Source organism: Elgaria multicarinata, chromosome 1, assembly GCF_023053635.1.
Source record: "Elgaria multicarinata webbii isolate HBS135686 ecotype San Diego chromosome 1, rElgMul1.1.pri, whole genome shotgun sequence".
NCBI lineage: Eukaryota > Metazoa > Chordata > Lepidosauria > Squamata > Anguidae > Elgaria > Elgaria multicarinata.
The window spans coordinates 87,862,529-87,883,447 of NC_086171.1; the positions used below are offsets into that span (position 1 = coordinate 87,862,529).

Here is a 20,919-nt window from a genome sequence, read left to right on the forward strand (position 1 = left end):
CTCCTCACCCACTGGGTGATCTTGTGTAAAACACGATTATCTTAGCCCAACAGACTTCATTGTGATAATTACTGTTGGGGAACTATTCTTGGAGAGGTGGTGAGATGAACATTTAATGATAATGAAATATACAGAATGTATGTGTAACTGTAAGTAAGGAAGCTGGGCGAGGCACTGGGACTTGGTCAAACATGGAATCGTAGAATCGCAGAGTTGGAAGGGGCCTAGAAGGCCATCAAGTCCAACCCTCTGCTCAATGCAGGAATCCACCCTACAGCATCCCTGACAGATTGTTGTCCAGCTGCCTCTTGAAGGCCTCTAGTGTGGGAGAGCCCACAACCCCCCTAGGTCACTGATTCCATTGTCGTACTGCTCTAACAGTCAGGACGTTTTTCCTGATGTCCAGCCGGAATCTGACTTCCTGTAACTTGAGCCCGTTATTCCATGTCCTGCACTCTGGGAGGATCGAGAAGAGATCCTGGCCCTCCTCTGCGTGACAACCTTTTCAGTATTTGAAGACTGCTCTCATGTCTCCCCTCAATCTTCTCTTCTCCAGGCTAAACATACCCAGTTCTTTCAGTCTCTCTTCACAGGGCTTTGTTTCCAGACCCCTGATCATCCTGGTTACCCTCCTTTGAACACGCTCCAGCTTGTCTGCGTCCTTCTTGAATTGTGGAACCCAGAACTGGACACAATACTCTAGATGAGGCCTAACCAGGGCCAAATAGAGAGGAACCATTACCTCACGTGATTTGAAAGCTATACTTCTATTAATGCAGCCCAAAATAGCATTGGCCTTTCTTGCAGCCATATCGCACTGTTGGCTCATATTCAGCTTGTGATGAAGAGGAAATTTCACCAGGTTCTCCATATATACAAATGACTCCTACTGAAAATCCCTTTTCAATACAACTGTTCAAGATACAGGAGCCATGTCCTCCTTTTCATGTGGTCACCCTAATTATACCCAACTTCTAGAATTTAACTCTGTTGTATTCCTAACTCTCTGTGACAGGCACTTACTCTGTAGTAAGTGTTATTAAGGATTGTAGTCTGAATTTATGCATATTTACTCAGAAATTTGTCCTGTTATATCCAGTTCAGCTAACTCCGAGGGAAGTGTAAGGTCATGTGAGAAAGCTTGTAGGCCCTTTCCAACTCTGCTATTCTATGATTCTATGATTTTCTGGAATATATGACATGCAAATTAACTGCTGTGGACATTTTATTATCAGAGCAAAGTTAAAATCCAATGTTCACCAAAGAAGCCAGATTTTAAAATATACATTTAATAATACTTGAAACATGTTATGTTTACATTGCTTTTTCACCAGGTATAGTAATGATATTAATACAAGCACTGTATAAATTAACACAGAGACAAAGTAAACACAAAAGTGGACTGATCAGTACATTAGTGATTTATGAAGAACTCCGTTGGGTTGATTGGTGGGTTAGGTAAAAACTGTGCATTATACAGCAGAAGAAGGGAACAAGCTTTAATGTTCTATTTTGAAAACAAAAGGTGGGGTCAAACATGGGAATGTGCCATGAATGCACAGACATATGATTTTCTGGATCTAGAATTTAGAAGTGTTTTGGAATTGTGCATGCCTTTTTTCCCTGTTGTATAGATTCTCTCTGTGTCTGTCTTTTTCTCTCTCACACACACAGTTGTGATAAATTTGGTTTGATGGTAAATACAACCATCATAACCTGGGTTAAAATGAACTTGCATTTCCTAAATTCACGTTGAAAACCTATTTTTAATTGGGATGCAGAGCACATATGATACCATGTTCCATACTGATGATCCTTCTTTTTTCTTTTTTCTTAATTTTATTTTAGATTTAACAATACACTAATACTACAAAAATCACAACAACACAAGAAAAAAACCATAATACATAAATTGCATAACCTTATAACATTTCTAATTTAATATTTTTACATCATTACATAACATAAAGTACACCCCCCCCACCCCGGGATCTATTCCTGTTTCCAAAATCTCATTGATTCTTCTGGAGGTGGTTTTCCACTCCCCTTAAATAATACATATTCTAGGAACTGATTCCAAATTCCCTCAAAATCATTTGTTTTTGTTATCCCTCTTCTTACTTTTATATTACATGTCAATTTATTATTTATAGCAATATCCCAAATCTCTTTATACCAATCCTCAACATGATAATCTCCTTGCACCTTCCAGTTCCTAGATATGATCAACCTTGCTGCTGTCAGCAAATTCGTTATCAGTTCTTTTGTTTCTTTATTACATTTTAAATCTCCATACAATGATAGCAATGCTACTGTTTGTGTCTCTTCAATCTCCATTCCCACTATATCATTTATCTTTTTAAACACCATTTTCCACAGTTTTTGAACAAATACACATTCCCACCACATATGTAAATATGTTCCTTTTTCTTTACATTCTCTCCAACAATTTGCTGAATGCAGCTTGTTTATTTTATTTAATCTCACCGGGGTTAGATACCACCTCCATAAAATCTTGTAATAGTTCTCTTTTATCCTCATTGACATACTTCTCAACACTCTTTGTCTCCATATTTCTGAAGACAGTGAATTGCTCCCATCTTTTGGCCCATATCAAAGATGTGAATTGTAAATGTACTCAAGTATAATTTACATAATCAGAGCCAAAACCTAATTCTGGTATTGGGAGGATGTCGGTGTTAATAAGGAGTCTGCCTCAGAAACTTCTTTGAGAAGAAGGATCAATCCAGAATTATCTAAAAGGGAAGTATCTTACAAAAGTGGAACAAGTGTCCTAATGGATTTTTTTCCGACCTTAAAAATCTTAAGATTGAGGGGAGACATGATAGCACTCTTCAAATACTTAAAAGGTTGTCACACAGAGGAGGGCCAGGATCTCTTCTTGATCCTCCCAGAGTGCAGGACACGGAATAACGGGCTCAAGTTAAAGGAAGCCAGATTCCAGCTGGACATCAGGAAAAACTTCCTGACTGTTAGAGCAGTACAACAATGGAATCAGTTACCTAGGGAGGTTGTGGGCTCTCCCACACTAGAGGCCTTCAAGAGGCAGCTGGACAAGCATCTGTCAGGGATGCTTTAGGGTGGATTCCTGCATTGAGCAGGGGGTTGGACTCGATGGCCTTGTAGGTCCCTTCCAACTCTGCTATTCTATGATTCTTCATTTGATAAAATACAAATATACATAACTAAAAAAAATCAGAATAGAAATACCACAATTTAAAAACCAATAAAACAATACATTCAAATATGTAATATTTCAGCTGTATCTAAAAAGTCCCAAGGGGTTTGTTTTGTTTTAACACCACAAACAATTTGTGAAATGTGTTTGAAAAACATTTTTCCAAGGACACTGAGGAAGTTTTGGCTTCCGCAACTTGTCAGGCATGAGCATATGTATTTGAACAAGAGTATGTGGAACTAAGTGAAAGGTATAAGGTAAGGGTGTCTGTATGAAAAGGAGGACAGGGCTCCTGTATCTTTAACAGTTTTACTGAAAAGGAAATTTCAGCAGATGTCATTGGTATATATGGAGAACCTGGTGGAATTTCCTCTTTATCACAACAGTTAAAGCTGCAGATGCCCTGCCCTCTTTTAAATCTGGTTACTCTAGTATAGCTCCTTTAACTGCTGTGATGAAGAGGGAATTTCACCAGGTTCTCCATAAATACAAATAACACCTGCTGAAATTCCCTTTCCTATGCAACTGTTAAAGATACAGGAGCCCTGTCCTCCTTTTTATATGGGCACCCTAGATAAGGCTACAAAGAGATGGTTTTATAGAGATAGTCAGCAATTAATGTTCCAGTTGTGAGGTTGGTAAGATTTCCCATGTTAATCCTCTATAACTGTACCTTCATCCTGAGATTTATTCAAGATACAAGGAAGTAGCAAAGGCGAACTTATGTAAAGATGGGAGCTATAGAAACTTCAACAAGGTATTTTTTTTTCTATGCCAAGATATTTTCCAAAGAGTGTTCTCTGTTTGCGTCTTTTTAGCCTCAAATCTATAACTTGAATAGAAAGTCTATCAGTCCTTGTGGAGCTTGTTTTCATATTTAATTGCCATCAGCAAACAAGTAAAAAAACTGCCACAATATGTCTATAGAAAACATTTTGATGAATGATTTGTAGCAAGAGGTATGTAGAATGATGAATGACCAAACAAAGAAAATGTTAGGTGGTGACAGGTTTCTTCCCCCATATAATCCTAAAGATGAAGGGGTTCTTTCTTCTGCGTTCCCTTGTTTTATTTTTCAATGAACTTGTATTGAATGACTAGCACCAACATAGCAGGCAGTTCTACTTTTCAAATATACTGGACTGAAAAAGACCATATTCAGAGTGACTTTAAAATGATCATGTAACATGGAATTTAAGAATAAGTTGTGCTTCTCAGAAACCATCCAGATACTACTGAAAATGTTTAGTAGTGTAAAGGGGAGAAAATAATCCTTTATCCTCACCCCAAGTTAACTGTGCCAACAATATTCCCTGTAGCTCAATCTAGTTTTTTTCTGTAATATTGCTTACAATTATTTTTTTCTACTCTTTCATCAACTTTAAGCCCTGGAGTGTTTTAGGGTGGAGGCAAATATAAATATTTTTAGAACAGCAGGGCAGCTTTGGAAGCATGTTCAGTGCTTTCAGTCTAAATTTACCTGTTTCTGCCCAGGATTGAGCTCTGAAAAGACCAGTTCTGTAAATTTGCTGTTGCAGCAGCCAACTGCGCACAGTACTAATTGGCCTGCATCCATGCTGTAACTAAGAAACCTCCCTGCCTTGTATCTAAGAATGGGTTTTTCACTTAAAAAAAAATCTGGATTGTTTACCAGTAAGAACAAATAAATGTATGGCTGTTTAAAAAAATAACTGAACATTGCATTTAAAATTATGGGAGTACAGGCAAAGACTAAAGTGGCATTTTAGTTGCTGACATGCATATTCTGTAATTTTAGTTGCAAAGCCAGCTATCATGGCTTGGGAGTAAGTCCTCTTTTTAAATGTATTATGCCTATCTTCACCCTTAAGTTCTTTTTTCATGTTTTCCTTATGATTTTACGTTGATCTTTATGTCTTCCACAAAAAAACCTAAGTTTCAGTTTAAACTAGTGATGAAGGTGGTTAGGAGCTCACAGAAAGAGTACAAGCAGAATTTTATGGAGTCCCATGGAAAAATGGAATCTACATATATTACTGTGCGTTGAGTTCCAACAAAACGTTATAGGAATTCTTGGGAGGGGGTGGTACCGAATTTGCTGTCACTGCTGGTTGGAAGTGTCCAGAAATCTTGCCATGTTTGGCAAATAGAAATCCAGCAATGGTACTTTGCATGATACATTATAGATAAATAGTCTCATCTGAATGCCTTGCAGTAAAAGGCTGCTGCTTCCCACTTTCTTTGTGACAGGTAGTTAATTCACTCATCTCTAGAGATAAGCAAATACTTTGTACAGTCCACTTTAAGCTGTCAACTTTATCAAGGAGTGCTGTAGTGTTATAGCTTCTTGGGGGGGATCTACATGCCGTAGTGAAAGTGCCTCCTCCCATCTGGAGTGTGCATTGAAGCCTCTCAATTCACATGATGTTTCTTTACATCTGCGCCAAAGCGCTGCATACGATGTTTCTCTCCGCTGTGAAAGCAGCCCTTTTATCCCATCTTAATATGATGATTACCCAATATTGCTATTAAAGTGTGTATCAATGCTGCACTGCATCTGCTGACCATATATGGTTACCTTTCCGTTCGAACTTCTTAGCCAATGGCTGTTCAGTATACTTTCGGCGTGAAGTGGAACCATCTTTTCTTCCGAGCTTTCCACATCTCCACTTGCCCTTAGACTAGGCCTTTTTGGTGGGAAATCAGAACTAGTCCCTTAAATAACCTTTTTTCCACTCTTATTTTTATTTTATTTTTGTGCACATGCACACATCCCCAGAAAACATCCCAGAGGCTCAGTTATTTATTAGAGCTTGACTACGGTGTCTTCATCAGCTCGGTAAGATTCCTGGGTTAGCCGACTTCCAGATAGCGATGGCCACCCTCTTCGGGTCCCTCAGGGCCGTCTGCTGTCTCTGAAGCACTGGTGTGAGCTCCGCAACAATCTCAAAAAGGGTCTCCGGAATCATGCGAAAGCTCTCTATCGGCCGCTCATCATTCCACACATTGAGAATGAAGTTCTCCCACCAGTCCTTACTACTGGGACAGACACAGTAGCAGCAGAAGACAGCAGGAAGTCATATGGACTGGGAACTTCTAACCATGAAAATCACGTTCTCCTGAAACTGGTTTCCGAAATACATCCTCAGTCTACGAAACCATTTCACTTTCCAGCAAAGGTTTGCCCTATGCTGCACTTTCTCATCCTCAAGCACAGTCAGTGCCTGAAGAGCGCAGATAAGAACATTTACAGATACAGCAATGCTGATGATTACTTGGATGACCTGCTCGAGAACAAGAGAATCCATCTTTACCGCAGTAGAGTCACTTGCAGCAAATGATGCAACCACTAGAGGCACACAAATGTATAGAAACAGTAAGATTTTTTTTTTAAAAAAAAAATCCTAGGACTTTCGAGTACATCATCAGCGAGGCAGACGAAAGCCCTCTTTTCCAGAACACTCTGATGCTGCAAAAGGAGATGGGATTTTAACGTGTGACCCGGGGAAACGCAACAAAACGGAGTAAAGGGATAGAGAGAGACGACAGTAGGGAGAGATTAGTGTGGCATGTGACGTTATGGTGCGAGATTAAAAAAAACAGCAGAAGGAGGCACCTTCACTGCGATGTGTAGATTGCCCCTTGGTGGCTTAAGGCAATGGTACAGCCTTCTGTGTCTGGAGTTGGAGTGTCCTCCACTAACGCACAGTATCCTTGAAGGGGATGAAAGGGGGAGATAGAAAACAACTGTAGAGTGAAGGGAATAATTCAGTCTATGCATGGCAAGAGTTACCCTCATCTCATGGGGAAAGCATGGCTTACTGTGGCAAAATAAATACATCAATAGATGTTTTTGTCTCTTTATCAGATTTTCCCATCACTCTCCTCTAAAATTCTAGAGCAAAGTTGATGACTTTGGGAATAAGGCAGATGCTCTCATACAAGGACATTGTACTTTTGCACAAGTTACACACAAGTATGATTTGCACACTACCTATGTAGCGTAAAACACATGCAATCTTTGCATCAGAGTGCAGTATATTTTGTAATCCAGTCCCGAAAGTAAGTCACTCTTGTGTAGACTCCAGGCTTATTCGGTTTAGCACACTCATCCCCCCAGCTCACTATGCCAACAAGGTACCACATGTTTCTTGTATCAGGTGTAGCCAGTGGGCCTCCGGAGTCACCCTAGAGGAAGAAAAATGTAATTTGAAGCATGAAGAACATCAAATATTTTTGTTTCAGTGGCAACAGAAGATCATTTAAAAGGGCAGCATTAAGTTGAAATCTATTTAAATTAAGTCAGTGTTAAAAGTAGCTTCAGGCTTTGCACTTGCAATTGTTTTCTCCCTGAGACAGGAAAGACACTGCATACACAGAAACAATTACTCTGCTGCATCAGGACCTGAGCACACACAAAGGGGCAGTGCTTGCAGTTCCCAAAGCTGGATCTCTGTACATTTAGTATTTTGAACTGCATTTAGCAACAATGGATAGGGAATCCTGTATGAAGTGCTAAATACTAGTTGATAAGTGGACTGAATACTGCGAGCCCACCCTGCACACTGTGAGGAGGGCAGAGGCTAGTTTCAAGCCCCACCCCCTCCAAACAGGTGACCAGTGTGATAAGCTTTGATACAGAAACACATGTGTAAGAGTGTTCAGACAATTCCCTACTTCATGTGTGCATCTCTGGATCAGAATCAGAAAACACTGCGAAGTTGATAGCTTGGTATATTTATGCATACTTTTTATAGAAACTTTAGTCACAGAGTGGTTAATTATTATTACTACTACGCTGATACGGTGGCTCATTTGCTCCTATAGCTTTGGCATTTCTTAAAAAAGATGCTGGTTGCACCACAGGCACATGGACAGACAAGGGACAGAAAAAATGCGGAGAGAAATGAAGACAAATGATAAAAAGGTAGGAAGATGAAAGCTCCTATACAGCTTACCTGGGAATAAGTCTCACTGAACTCAATGGGCATTAGTTCTGAGTAGACATTTATAGGATTGTACTGTTAGAGGAAGAAATAAAAGGAGAAGGAGGAATAAAGGATAAAAAGAAAAGCAAGAGGGAAAGGGCCCAGCTCATAATCCGCAGGAAAGGAAATTCCAAACACCATTGTTACTTGGATTGGGTCTTTTTGCTAAACATGTTTTAGCTTTGGAAGGTTCTGACAGTTACTCTGTGGAGTCACAAAGAGCTCAAATGTGAGACCGTGTAGAAGAATGCTTAATTATGGTGTGTACAAATGTATCTTCCTTCTGGAACAGAGCAGCTTTTTCTGCTGCAAGGCAACTGTGCTTCCCCGACCTTCACTCAGTTAATGGCACAAATACTTGACTATGAATTCAGTGCTGCGTTTGGCTGTCCTACCATGATATTCAGCGTCATCACACGGGCAAAATTGTGTTTCTTTATTGTCGTTTCTCTGCCCGTACATTTGCCCCTCATTACTTCCTCCTTCTCAAGGGAGAGGAAAAAGCAAGTAAACAATGTGCACACAGTCCATTCAGTGGTTTGTTTGGATCGCGCTTCTTTTGCACACAGCAGAGGAGATAGCAGCAAGTTCCGACTCAAAAAACAAGTTGGACTTAATTTTTGGCACATGAAGAAGGCTAGAAAGGTCGGGAGGCAGAGGACGTTGTGAGAGGGACCTGCAAAAATCCACGAGTGCCCAGTAACGAGGGTGCAATAAAATGCTCGTCTAATGGAACTCTTAGGCAGGCTTTAACTTTTTAAAAAATGAACCCTGGGCCTGTTCATTTGGTTAAACATTTGTTCAGTGCCTTTGGCTTTCTTTTAGAGTGTCATCAGATGAGCATGTTATTGCACGCTCATTACTGGCCACTCACGTTTTTTTCGCAGGTCTTTTTGACGATGCCATCTGGCTTTCATGCTTCTCCCACTCCTTCTGCTTGTTTTCCCGTCACACACAAAAAGACCCAGGAAATCCGACTTCTTCAGCTGTAGCGAAACAAGTCACCATTTCCTGCTGTTTGCAGGTGAAGTAGTGAGATAATGGGCCGTCATTGGGCAGTCATTGTTTACTTCCTCTTTCTTCCCCATGTAAAGAAAGAGGAAGTATTGTGGGACAGAAGTGGGGGGAAACAATAGGCAAATGCAGTCTCCCCGCCCCCCGCATGCACCCAGTCTGATGATGCTCTTAATCTATTTTTTAAACTTGAAGCCCTGCTCCAAGCAGTGGGAGGAGTGGCATTACGTTTGTTGCATACTATAGTCAGCCAGTATTCTGTATAGCCGACTTCTTTTGAAGACAGGAAAAAAAGATTTCTCCTGAGCTCAATTGTTTGAGGAAGTCTGACTAGAAATGGATGAGTGAGGATCTACATCAGGCTCCTGACTAAGAGCTTTATCACACCAGCGTTACACTGCGCTGTCACTGTGAATTGCATGCAAAGGACTCAGAAGTTTTCCACCTTACAATCTGCTTTGATTGTGAAGTACTCCCATGCATCCTGCCTTAATTGTGCTTCAAAGGCAAAAGATTCGTCGTATTTAGCCCCTACTTTTTGAGCGTATCTTCCGAGTTGCCGCTGGGGCGCAGGAGCAGGATTTTAAACAAATGCTTACATCTGCGTAAGCTTTAAAGATAAAGACACCAAAATTGGCACAGTAATAGATATTAGGGAGAGCTTTAAGCATATCAAATTTGAATTGAATTGGGTCATCCGTTGATTTTTTATGGGTTTTTTTACATTTCCCCCCTTAAACACACTTCCTGGTATGCAAAGGATCGCTGTCGCCCGGTAGCAAAAACAACAACAACAACCGTGAAAGCTTAGTGCTACGGGGATAATCCGAGGGAAGCAGGGACGTGGGATGAAGCTATAAAGCAATATGTCTCAATGTAGCATTACATAGTAAGATTTTATACATTCTGGAAAATAATGATAATGAGAGTAATTATTCAATTTTGAATCAGTTTTCCATGGCACAGTTGGGATGAGGTCTAGCAACTGAACTTTTCAACTTGTCTGGAATGTCCCTCATTAGGTAAAACTAAGTGCATACAACCTGCTTTGCTACAGACAGTGTTACAATCTGCATCTGTGTGTTGGTGGAGAGAAGACAGTAGAATACATTCCTCACCATAATTTTCGAGAATTTCTTGATCCTCCCAGAGTGCAGGACACGGAATAATGGGCTCAAATAAAAGGAAGCCAGATTCCAGCTGGACAAGAGGAAAAACTTCCTGACTGTTAGAGCAGTACAACAATGGAATCAGTGGGCCTAGGGAGGTGGTGGGCTCTCCCACACTAGAGGCCTTCAAGAGGTTAGCTGGACAACCATCTGTCAGGGATGCTTTAAGGTGGATTCCTGCATTGAGCAGGGGGTTGGACTCGATGGCCTTGTAGGCCCCTTCCAACTCTGCTATTCTATGATTCTATGGTTATTTAGGAGAATATTTGGAATAGGTTTCTAGTAGAAATGAGCCAAAGTTCTCTCTTTCTTCAAAATTGCTTCCCTTTCTTCAAAATTGCTGCCATGCCCAGCTTTGCAGAGTTCTTCTTTGCACTTTTTCTCCCAGAAGTCCCCTGGGAACAATGCTACATCGTCACTTCCAGATGGATTCTCTGGATGCCATTTGCCACCCAGGGATTCGGTTATGAACACAGCTTCAACCAACAGATTATAGTTTCTCATGGTAATATTAACATTTCTTTGAGACTTTTTCTTTTTTTTACCCTGATGAACGTAGCACAAGGGCAAAAATAAATTGTGGATTGTTATTGTAGTTGCTGCTGAGCACTTGGTTTCAGACTCTTATTCTGTGGGAATCGTGTTTATGGTGTTTTTTGTTTTTTTTTGGTTTACTATGTTTATTATTTCTTGCATTCTGTTTTATGTTTTCTTATGGCAAATGGCTGAAATAAACAAAATTGCTGTTGAGAGTCCAGAGGTTATTTCTCAGTAAGAGGTGAGACAACGCTGTAAGGTTTCTATCAGAAAAGACGGAGGTGTAGTGGCAAGTGACACAACATTTAAAAAAAACACGATGTATGTAGGTACAGTCCAAAAAAGAGGGAAGCAGAGTTAGGAGGAATCAAAGCTCAGAGGAAGAAAATACAGGAAGAAAGTTTCTCAGAATAACAGTTCATGCATCTGATGCAGTGGACTAAAGTCTGTGAAAGTGTGTGTCGTAATGAACATGTTACTTTACAGTGCCATAAGATTCTTCTTGTTTTTTCTCTAGAGAAGATAGATGTGGGTTGAGGCCTTGAAATGTCCTGGGATGGAAGTACAAACTCAGGCTTCAAAGTAGTAAGAAAGGAGCCCTGAAGAGGAATCTCAAACACTCAAAGCAAGAAAGTAATGCTTCTGTGAACCCATTCTCCCCACATCACCCTTGTTTAGAGGAAATTAATTCTATCAGGTGAGACGAGACATACCTGGCAGGAATCTACACCGCCTTCCAGATACCCAGCACACAGCATTCCTGGTGTTATGGCCCCATTGTACACTTCTCTTCTATTGCAAGTATTGGAGTCTATGAGCTTTACTGTTGCTTGCTGAAGGACATTAGGTGTTTCACCTGAGCAGAAAAATCCATTTAGTGTTTCAATTTATCTGCTGTAGCCTGGGCAAAGAAGAAACCTTAGGCAAGTGTCATTTAAAATAAACCACAGGTGCTCAAACTTGTATAAAGACACTGTCAGGAAAGTAGCAGCGTTTGTAAACCTTCCCCTGCTAAGAGGCATGAGAAATAAAGAGACTATAAGATGGTGGAATGGAGGTGAGGAGGTGGATATTAGGGCTGTGCACGGACCCACCCACCCCCTGATCCGCTTCGGATCCCGTTCTGCAACTTTCAGAGCGGGTCTGCTCTGCGCCGATCTGCCAGTGATCTGCTTCGCTTCGGCGCTCCGGATCCAAATCGGAGCTCTGTGGAGGAGGCGGTGCCAGGTAAGGCCTCCCTCCCTCCTCCCCCCTTACCTGCGTCAGTCCGCAGTCCCGGCGGCTGCTTCAACTGAGCCCCGAAGACTCAAACTGGAAGACCAGGCCGCCTGGTCTTCCGGTTTGAGTCCTTGGGCTCAGTTGAAGCCGCGGATGGATGAAGGTAACACCCTTCCCCCCTGCCCCCTTACCTGGCTCCGCCGCTGCCGCTGCACAGGCGGCGGCAGGGCCAGGTAGGTGGTGTGCGCAATGGGGTTTACCTGGCCCTGCCACCCCCCTCGCGCACACCACTTACCTGGTCCTTTGCAGCCTGTCGCCAGCTTCACTAGAGCCCGCGGTTGAGCTGCGGGCTCTAGTGAAGCCGGCAACGGCAGCGCCAGGTAAGGCCCCCTTACCTTTTTTGCGGAGCTCCGGATCGAGGTGAAGGATCCGCCTTCATCTCGATCCGCGACGCTCCGCTGCCCCCCGATCCTCTTCGCCTCCGCCTTAAGGGGAGGTGAAGCATCCCGATCCGCTTCTGCTTCTCCGATCCGAAGAGAAGCGGAGCACAGCCCTAGTTGATATGTGTTTGTGTAGCCAGCTAGTATGCTTGCAAAACTCTAGATTGGGACCAGGACCATGTGTGTAACATGGCTATTGGGTTATTGAGTGGCCAGTATAAAATAATCCCCCTGCCCTGTTAGTCTTAGCATTAATTAAAGATATAAAATACTCTATTCTTCTGGGTGGATATGCTTACCATTATTACTAAGTGCTCCCCATCCTGTAATAACAGCATCTATATCATATGGAATAATCGCTCCCGAGTCTGGAAGGCAAACCCGATGAACAGCACTTGTAAACTCCACATGTCTAGCCAGCTGCACAATAGCAATGTCATATTCATGGAATGGATACAGATACTTTTCATGAACTATAATTGTCTTGACAAGCCGTACAATTAGAGGAGGCCTTAAATAGGTCCCAAAGGTAACAGTCCATTTATTTGGATTTCTTGCCCTGAAAAAAAGTCAAGAGATCATGTTAAGTCACAATATTACTGAAGATGTTTATATCCGAATCCCCAACCAAAAAACAAAACAAAACAAAATAGCAAATTTTGATAGAGCATTATTGAGCTCCATCACACCACTGATTTATCGCACACTCGCCCTGCCTGGTATGGGGTTCTGCAGCTCAGTACTCACATGATGTCAATGTCCTGCACTCATTTCGCCTCTTCCCCTCCATGTTTTGTTTCTTTTTGGAGTGGGGAAAGTCTGGATTATTTTCCCACCCTGCAAAATAAAGGCGCTCCTTCCTCTCATGTATTGCTGCTGTTGTGTTCTATCCTACCATCCCGTTCTTTGTTGGGGGCGTGTGTGTCTAAGGGCGGTCTCACTAACAAAAGAGGGCGAGGCGTTTCTCTGCTCAACCGTGAAGGGGGAGGGGAAAAGGTCCCATTTAACTCTATGTTCTTACTCCTGAGTAGGCATTTTCACCTTAAAAGAAATATGGAAAATGCACCCTCCTCAGAAGTAAGTATAGGGTTGCAGAGCACTTCTTTCCAGTTTGCTGTTTTAGATTTTTTAAAAAAACTTCTGAGTGACCACGCTATTAAAAGTCAGTTCTATATGTGTTTACTCAGAAGTAAGACTCTCTCTGTTCAACGAGGTTTACTCAAAGGTAAGCGTGCATCTGATTTTAGTATGACTTGGATGTCAATGCATTTGAAATCAATGGGATTTACTCTTGAGTAAGGGAACAGTACATCTGCAGTTTGTGAACTTGGAGATGCACAGCTTTTCATGATCAAAGGAAAGGAAAAGCAGTCCTTCGCACTGGTGGACTATGAGGAACAGGGTTTAAGAGGAGAAAATTTAAAAATTCCTAAAAAATCAAGGAATGAACCAATATGATTCAAACTTGGCATGCTGAATGCCCTCCTTAAGAGCTATCACCTTGCCAAAATCGATCTCTTTATCTTTAAAATTACGCAGATGTAAGCATTTTCTAAAATTTCTATATAAAAAAATTCCTTAAAATCAAGAGATGAACTAATCTGATTCAAACTTGGAGTAGCTAAATCCCTCCTTAAGAGCTATCACCATGCCAAGTTTGATCTCTTTATGTTTAATACTTATTCAGATGTAAGCATTTTGGTTACCTTGGAGCAAAGGAGGGAACCTGACCACCTTTACAAAAGAAATTAGTTAAAATAATTATTCATCTGTCCACCCTTTGAAACTAACAAAACAAACCTTGGCTCCTCCTCCCTTGTAAACCTTTCCCAAAGGCTGGGGTGGGAGATTTCACCGGCATAGTAGCACTCCAGGTGAAAAGATACATGACCTGAAAGAGCGCAACAACGCAAAGACATGGAAGTGCCCAGTGCTCGACTCACTAAGGAAATGGAGGGCGAAACCAGGGATGAAAACTGGATAAAAAAGTCGGCGTGATGGAGCCCATTCAGTAGATTCTCCACAAAAGAAAGACGTGGGAAAGTGCATGTGTGCTATATAAATAAATAATAATAATAATAATAATAATAATAATAATATTCCAGCATTTGTGAAACCGATTATGTTGTAGCAATTAGCAATTTCTCTTCTTTTCTCAGTTCTTTTTTAAATAAAGAAAGCAACCTTAGAAACATGTGAGTAGTGTCTAGTGAAGTACAGAGACAAAAGCAGGATTTGTTAAGGGCAAGCTCTGCACTTTTCAGATGGGATTATTATTATTATTATTATTATTATTATTATTATTATTTATTTATTTATATAGCACCATCAATGTACATGGTGCTGTACATGGGGATGTTATTTCCCTTCACACACTGCTGCTTTTCCCTCTCCCACTGCTACAAATATCTGTCTCCCTGATATGATTGACAATTTCACCACAGTACTTCTGTTTCCAAATCCATGTGTGTTGACGTGATGCAAACATGGGGAAAGGGGCTCTTACAGAAAACCATCAGAGGGCAAGAGCAAGAGATACTTAACCCTCCCCATGTCCACGATTTCCCTGCAGTTGAGGATGTAAGGTGGGCAAAGTGGTCCCATTCAAGGAGGCTATTGGAGCTACCTCAGTCGGGCAGCTTCACCTAGCTCAACACCTTCCCTTACTGAGAAGGATGCTGGGAGGAGAAAACATTGCAGCTGGAACACTCATCCAGCCATCTCAGGTAAGATGGCATTGCTACGCATGGGTTTTCCCCAGCCCTCACACAGGAAAGCCCAGTCCCCAGCTGAAGCAGCCACTGGAGAGCCAGCTGGCTCTTCAGTCCGGGATTGGATGACTACAGCGGTGTGGCCACACTCCCTGATGTCATCCAGTCCACAGAGAGCCAGGTTGGGGGGCGAGGGTCATTATACACCCAGAAGTTTCAACTCTGCTTTTTGTTATGGAGGGGCCATAGTTCCCTGGTAGAACACATACCCCAACATGCAGATTGTCCCAAGTTCAATCCCTGGCATCTCTAGTTAAAAAGGTTCAGGTGATAACGAAATCCTGGGGAGATGCTGCCAATCAAAGTAGTCAATACTAGATCAAATGGACCAGTAGACTGATCTGATATAAGACAAACAAGAGATCTCTCTATAAAGTTATCAGAGAGTCACATGTGCTTACCTTTATACTTCAACTAATATCACTTAGCATACTGATTCACACATATCCTATCTTGTCCTAGTTAGAAACTTACTCTCTGAAGCAATGAGCTGCAGACACAAGCCATGTGTTACTGATCAATGTTGCACCACAACGATGGATGTTATCCCGCTGAAGACTGGCTTGCCATGGCCATTCCCCAGCATTGAAAGTAGCAGTTCCTCCAATTAGTCTTGACGATTTTCTTGGAGATATTGCTGATCTGTTATATCGAAGCCCACAGACTGTTAATGTCAAGAAAAAAAGTATGTTTCGCATGTTATTTACTGGTTATAAAATAATTCAGACAAAAAAAGACAATATGGCAAAAACACAACTGGTCCCAGCCACTACCTGGACATCCAGGTAAATGCCTGTTCTTGGGAGAAGGAAGGATGGCATTCACTGCCCTTTGCAAAATGTGTTTCCCCCACAGCAGGAGGCAGAGTCACATGTATGGTTGATCAAATCCTCCTCCAGGGAGGCTCCTGAACAGCCAGACTGCAACTGGAATGAGCAGAGACATACCCCCAACCCCATCATGTCCATGATGAACAGAACGGATTGCAGTGTAGCTAAGCATTGGAACAACCATGAAAAAATAAAATTAAACCCAAAAAATGTATGAACAAATACAGATCTAATATAGTTGAAGATTTAACTCACTACCTGCTTGTCTGCCCAATTTATAAAGATGTAAGAATAGCTTTGTTTAAAGACCTAGGTCTTATACCTAATAGGTCTCATTCATACTTGATTAAAAATTTTATTGGGGGATATTACTCCATCCATTTCTGAAAAAGTAGCCTGTTTTGCTTTTAAAGCATCAATTTTAAGGAGGAAGTTTTCTAATGATGACGAGCAGGTTTTAAGTTGTGATAGGGTGACCATATTTTGGAAACCAAAAAGGAGGACAACATGGCCGCCTCATGGGCGCGTGCTCACCAACATGTCCAGCCCCCAAGGGGGCATGCTCACCAGCATGTCCAGCCCCCAAAGGGGCGTGCCCACCCAAACATGGCCTTGGTCACAGGTCTGATTTCACAGCACACAATTAAGACAAACCTGTTCTGCATAACATCTTAATGTTAAAATCACTGGAATAAAGTATGCGAGACATTCAATGTATCTGAAATTAACTTCACTCATTCCTACTTCTGTAGCTTTTGCTGTACGTTGAAGCTTTTGCTATACTGTGTGCTCAGCTACACCAAGCAGGGTATTCCACTATGAAAGCAGTATATAAAAGGCAGGAGCCACACTATTACTTTATAGAGGTATTCAACTGCACTGCAGGAGCTACACTACTGCTTTATAGTGGTACTGAAGTGCACTGACAACTGTTGGGGCCCAGGACACATCTACACCAAGCAGGATATAACACTATGAAAGTGTTATGAAAGTGGTATATGGTATGTGTCATGGGCCCCAACAGTTGTCAGTACACTTCAATACTGCTATAAAGCAGTCGTGTGGCTCCTGGCTTTTCTATACCGCTTTCAAAGTGGAATATCCTGCTTGGTGTAGATGAGCCCTGTGTGTGATACAGTCTCCCCTTCCCTCAAATATCTTTTCTGATTGCAAATCCTTCACTGGATGACCATAGTCTAACCTTTCCTAACATTTAACACTGTTTCCCCATCACCTTATTGCATACTGCTACCACTGAACAAATGAAGCAGTTGACAAGTATACAACAACCAAACAACCAAGCATTCAGAAAGAGTATAAACTACTATTAGCCTGCAAACGTTAGCCATGGAACAAAATGGATTAAAGCGTGTCTTAGCTTGTTTCAACTTCAACCAGACATAACAGTCAAAAACAACCAAGAAAAACACACCTACATTGAAATTGCAATACCTAATGACAAAAATGTTGCAGAAAAGAAAAATATACACCACTGGATATGGAAGTTAAAGAACTATGGCAACAGGAAAAACTTACAATTATTTGTTAGTCACATCAGTCACCAGGATGACATCATGGTTGTTTTTACAGAAAACCTTCAAAAATTAGGCCTACCAAAATACATGCACGCCAACATCCAGAAAGCAGTCATACTTAAAACATGTTCCATAGTCAGGACATTTCTGAATCAGTAAAAGACAACATGACTTGGCAAAGCCCATCATGTTCATCTAGGAAAAACCACCACAAGCAAGAAAAGAGAGATAGATGATGATGATGATGATGATGATGATGATGATGATGATGATGATAGCAACCTGTTAATTTTTTTAAAGTTTCTTTAAGAGGGATGAACAATTGTCAGCCACTGTTACAAAATATACGTAATAGTATAGTAAACAAATTGGAAAGGAAAGTCTATGGGTCTAAAATGCATTATTTAATAGGAACATCACCTCCAAATCATCCCCCCAACTCACAGAAAACTACAGCCACCCCCACTACAAACATGCACATGCATTCATTCAGTCAAACAACCAGGCATCCCATTCAGACTTCAATACACTCACACTGCCAGCACACGTGTGCGTGCGCACGCACACACACACACACTCAGCATCACTCACTCCAAAAACACGCATGCACACATGCATTCACTCAAAGACCCCATGCATCCACACATTCTCTCTCACACACAAACCTCAGTCTTAACTCCTACTCTATCTTCTCCTCCTCCTGCTTGCTTCTTCTTGCTGCTTCTTCTACTTCTGCTTCTTCTTCTTCTGCCCTGGGGGTGGGGGGTGTTGGAGGCTGCGTTGCTGGAAATTCCTGCACGCAGCCCCCAACCACTCACCTCGCCCTCGCCGCCCAGCCCTCGCGTGGGTCTCGCAGAGTTCCCAGCCAGCTGCCGATATCTCGCGTGAGTTCGGGCAAGATTCAAGATGGTCGCCGCCACTCGCTGGGGAAATTTAGGCCCAGTAAGTTGGGGTTGTGGTATTTTGGGCCCCAAGTCCGGTTCCTCCGGACCCCCAGCTTTCCCAGGAGGTTTCTGGAATTTTCCAGAGGCAGCCTAAGTTGTGATTGAATAGTCTATAGAACGATGTTTTTGGATGATTTTAGTCTTGTACTGTAATCTTATATATTTGTAATATATTTGACTATTCTGTTTTTTATTTGATTATATATATGTTTGTAATGGCTCTGGCTACGCAAACTTTTTTTTACTTACTATGAACAAATAGAATGGTAGCAGGTGAAAACATCTAGAGATGAAAAAATTCCAGAAATGTTGAAACCATTGGGAAAAGTGGGGGATGGAATGGTTTTCCCCATTTTTTCCAGGAAAAAAATGAAAATTTGTGGGGAAATTGAAAAAAAAAAAATAATAATTTTATTTGCAGATCTAAAGTTACTTTGTTGTTTTAGGAATCCCTCCCTAACCTGGTACCCTCCAGATATTTTGGACCGAGGCTCCTATCAGCCTTAGGCAGGATGGCCAATGGTCGGGGATGCTGGCCATTGCAGTCCAAAATATCTGTAGGGCACCAGGTTGAGGAAGAATGCTTTAAGAACGTAAAGCAGCCTTTATGCTCTGGAAGTTATATTAGGTATAACTTGGCTTGCTCATCTGAAAACTTTAAAAAGTGAACTCAGTAAATTTGTAAATATTGTAACATCCCAGGAGGCCATACATACCATCGGCCTACCGTACAGACAGAAAAGTTGAGCACAAATGGAAATGAACTGGTGGCTTGAATGCTCCCTACCTCTCCCAAGAACATCAGTTTATAGTAAGAAATTCCATTTTTCTCTGAGAAAGGTGGGCCGACTGGAGGCGATGGGATATAAAACGCAGCATATGAACGAGCAGTATTTCTCAGGTGGAGAGTTTGAGCATCTTCTGTAAAAACCCTCCTGCCAAAGGCAATGTTAACCCCCAATGAGCTACGTTGTGTCGTGTGAACCAGCCCACGGCTTTTCGTTGTTGTTGTTGTTATTATTATTATTATTGATATTTCTGTTTTTGTTATTTTCTTTTATAAATCATCTTGTGAAAAGATTTCCTGAATGGCAGGTTATAAATCCATAAAAGAATAAGGTGGCCTCCTCCAAAACGGAATAGAGTTAGCTGTCCCTTGCAGATAGATCTTTGGGTGACTTCCTTATAGAGCAACATGCTAACTCTACACAGACATGAAGCCACCAGGACACAGGGTACATAGGAAGCTGCCTTACAGTGGAGTGGGCAAGACTATCGATCGATCTAACCCTCTCTATTGTCTACTCTGATTGGTAGCATCTCCAGGGTCTCAGCAGAGGCCTTTCACATCACCTGCTACCTCATCCTTTTTGAACTGGAAATGCTGCCAGAGATTGACCCTGGGACCTTCTACCATTGAGCTATGGTCCCTCCCAGTAAAGATGGAGCATATCTTATCACCATACTAAAGAGCAGTGGGGTGGGGGGACTGAGAGAGAATGGATTGCAGAAGGCCAGTTTGTTAGCATGGCAGAGGTTAGATCTAAAACAGGGATTTCTTGATTCATCACAGCCCCTTAGCCAGTACCCTACCCAACCTTTCAGGTCAGAGACCTTTGAAACCTTCTACCTTGAAGATGATTCCAGGGAATGAGTCCAGTGCATTGATTCCAGTGCTCCCAGCTTTCTAATGGCTGCTGGCCTGTCTAGAACAATCCAGGGAACCTTGCTAATATGCAGCCTGTACTAAATGCCCTCCCAAGATCGTTGTCCATTTGATAGTTAAACAGAGTCACTGCAGCTATGGGGCCCCCATGTGGCAGCTAGTTCAAGGGCATGGTCATCCTGAGTACATGCCGCCACTTGCTAAAGCAATTTTATCCTGTGTCCCAGATGATCTGGTCTGAGGTGGGTGGGTGGGGGGCAAAGGCCCTTTCACGCCAATTTCATCTCTTCCCTCCCCATGGAGGATCCTGCCCCTTTCTACAATATGGAAGGGGCAGGCAAAGGTAGGGAGAAAAGGAAAAGGGGTGGGGAAAGCACACCAAATTAGTGACCTCCAAAGACCTTCACCCAAACTCTGCTTCCCTGAAACAAGACAGAGCCAATTTGGGACTTCAGGAATGTCCCCTCCGCTGATGGAGGAATCAGCTACGTTGCCTTTCATTGTATGAGAGGGTCGATCCCCAAGCAGCCATCCCCAACATGTTTTGGAATACAGCTCCCATCAGCCCTCAACAGCATGACCAATGGTCAGGTATTATGGAAGTTGTTACCCAAAACATTAGGGGGAAA

At 42.0% G+C, this 20,919-nt stretch overlaps 1 protein-coding gene across 1 annotated transcript in view; it reads right to left on the reverse strand.

Annotated features, from left to right (window-relative positions):
- Window positions 1–7,204: 7,204 nt before the first annotated feature.
- LOC134398540 (transmembrane protease serine 11A-like) overlaps window positions 7,205–20,919 on the reverse strand; it is a 68,828-nt gene continuing 55,113 nt past the window's right edge. The window contains exons 7-10 of the mRNA XM_063125876.1: window positions 15,790–15,979; window positions 12,844–13,103; window positions 11,600–11,742; window positions 7,205–7,366 (exon numbers count right to left, since the gene is read on the reverse strand). Of these exons, the coding sequence (XP_062981946.1) occupies window positions 7,205–7,366; window positions 11,600–11,742; window positions 12,844–13,103; window positions 15,790–15,979 (755 nt within the window). The remainder of the gene's footprint in view (window positions 7,367–11,599; window positions 11,743–12,843; window positions 13,104–15,789; window positions 15,980–20,919) is intronic.